We start from the raw sequence: 1,244 nt of genomic DNA, 5'->3' as shown, positions 1-1,244 counted from the left end.
ATTGCAAATAATAAAAAGCATGCATATAAAAATCATATAAAAGAATTCTTGATGCTTTAATTTATTAGCAGTGTTTTAAAGCATTATGGAAAGGTATGTTTCTTAGACAATCCATACCTTTTCTTTACAGTGAAATGTAGTGTTTCGGTTATTTTGCCACGTGAATTTTTTGTTAATGTTGCTGAGTTTTTATTTTTAATATTTTTTATTCTTATTATTTTATTATTTATTTCATTATTATTATGTGTGCTAAATGACTTGATAAAAGTCAATTTTATAATCGGCGGAGGAAGCTCCTCACTTTTCTCCTCCCGCGCTTGTCTGACGTCACTTCCGCCGCCCAGAAAACATGGCGGCTGCCAGTGCCTGTGATTCGGTGCACACCCTTCCCAAAAACGTAGTCATTAAGACTGAACCAGAAGCGGAGGATGTGTCGGTCAAGCGGGAGCCCGTCGTTCCTCTCATTGCCCCGGTCAGCGGACTCCAGCCTCTCTCGTGGTCGCAGGACCACCGCCTGGCTGTGTGCACCTCCAGTTCCCTGGCGGTGATGGAGCTGGTGTGCGACGTCCACAACAACAAACAGGACCTAACGCTGCACAGGACTTCAATCCCCGTCCCAGCCGAGGAATACAAACTGCGGGTAAGCGACCGCATACAGTCGCTTGTTACCTGCTAACACCAACACGTTATAAGAGGGAAATATCAGAACCCATGCAGCTCTGTAGCTTTAGCCTACTGAGCTGATGTGGTGTTTACAAGTCACGTGCTCCACTGTTTTGATTGGGAAACAATAACAACTTCTTCTGCGGGAAGCTCACCTTTCTTTTACTTATTTATTTTTTAAATTTCAGTTTAGTTTGGGCTAGTTTAGTTTTTGTTTGAAAACGTAGGAGTACAGAGTGGAGAACTGTGGTGCTGCATGAGGAAGTCCGGAGTAGCAGAGAAGTATGTGGGGGTGGTGCAGGACATGCACGAGGGATCTGCTCTGAGCCCCTTCTTGTTTGCAGTGGTGATGGACAGATTGATAGATAATGTCAGTCAGGAATCTCCGTGGACTGTGATGTTTGCAATGACATTGCGAGAGTAAAGAGCAGGTGGAAGAGAGCCTGGAGAGGTGGAGGTATACTGTGGAGCAAAGAGGAATGAAAGACAATACATGTGTGAGTGAGAGGGAGACTGGTGTAGAGCAGGGCAATATGACCAAAAATATTTATCACGATATACATTTGAAAATTTGCGATAAC

General features: G+C 43.7%; 1 protein-coding gene across 2 annotated transcripts in view; it reads left to right on the top strand.

Annotated features, from left to right (window-relative positions):
* The first annotated feature begins 310 nt into the window (after positions 1 to 310).
* The window catches only part of gtf3c4 (general transcription factor IIIC, polypeptide 4), an 18,863-nt gene continuing 17,929 nt past the window's right edge, over positions 311 to 1,244 (top strand). Inside the window, exon 1 of one of the 2 annotated variants that reach the window (XM_042228040.1) lies at positions 311 to 640. In XM_042228040.1, coding sequence (XP_042083974.1) covers positions 350 to 640 — 291 coding nt within the window. In that variant the 5' untranslated portion in view covers positions 311 to 349. The remainder of the gene's footprint in view (positions 641 to 1,244) is intronic. The other variant, XM_005941363.3, reaches the window with a different exon arrangement.

The sequence above is a fragment of the Haplochromis burtoni genome, unplaced genomic scaffold (assembly GCF_018398535.1).
Source record: "Haplochromis burtoni strain Fernald_Lab_line unplaced genomic scaffold, NCSU_Asbu1 Contig_298, whole genome shotgun sequence".
Classification (NCBI taxonomy): Eukaryota; Metazoa; Chordata; class Actinopteri; order Cichliformes; family Cichlidae; genus Haplochromis; species Haplochromis burtoni.
This window is presented reverse-complemented; position numbering and strand designations above follow the sequence as displayed.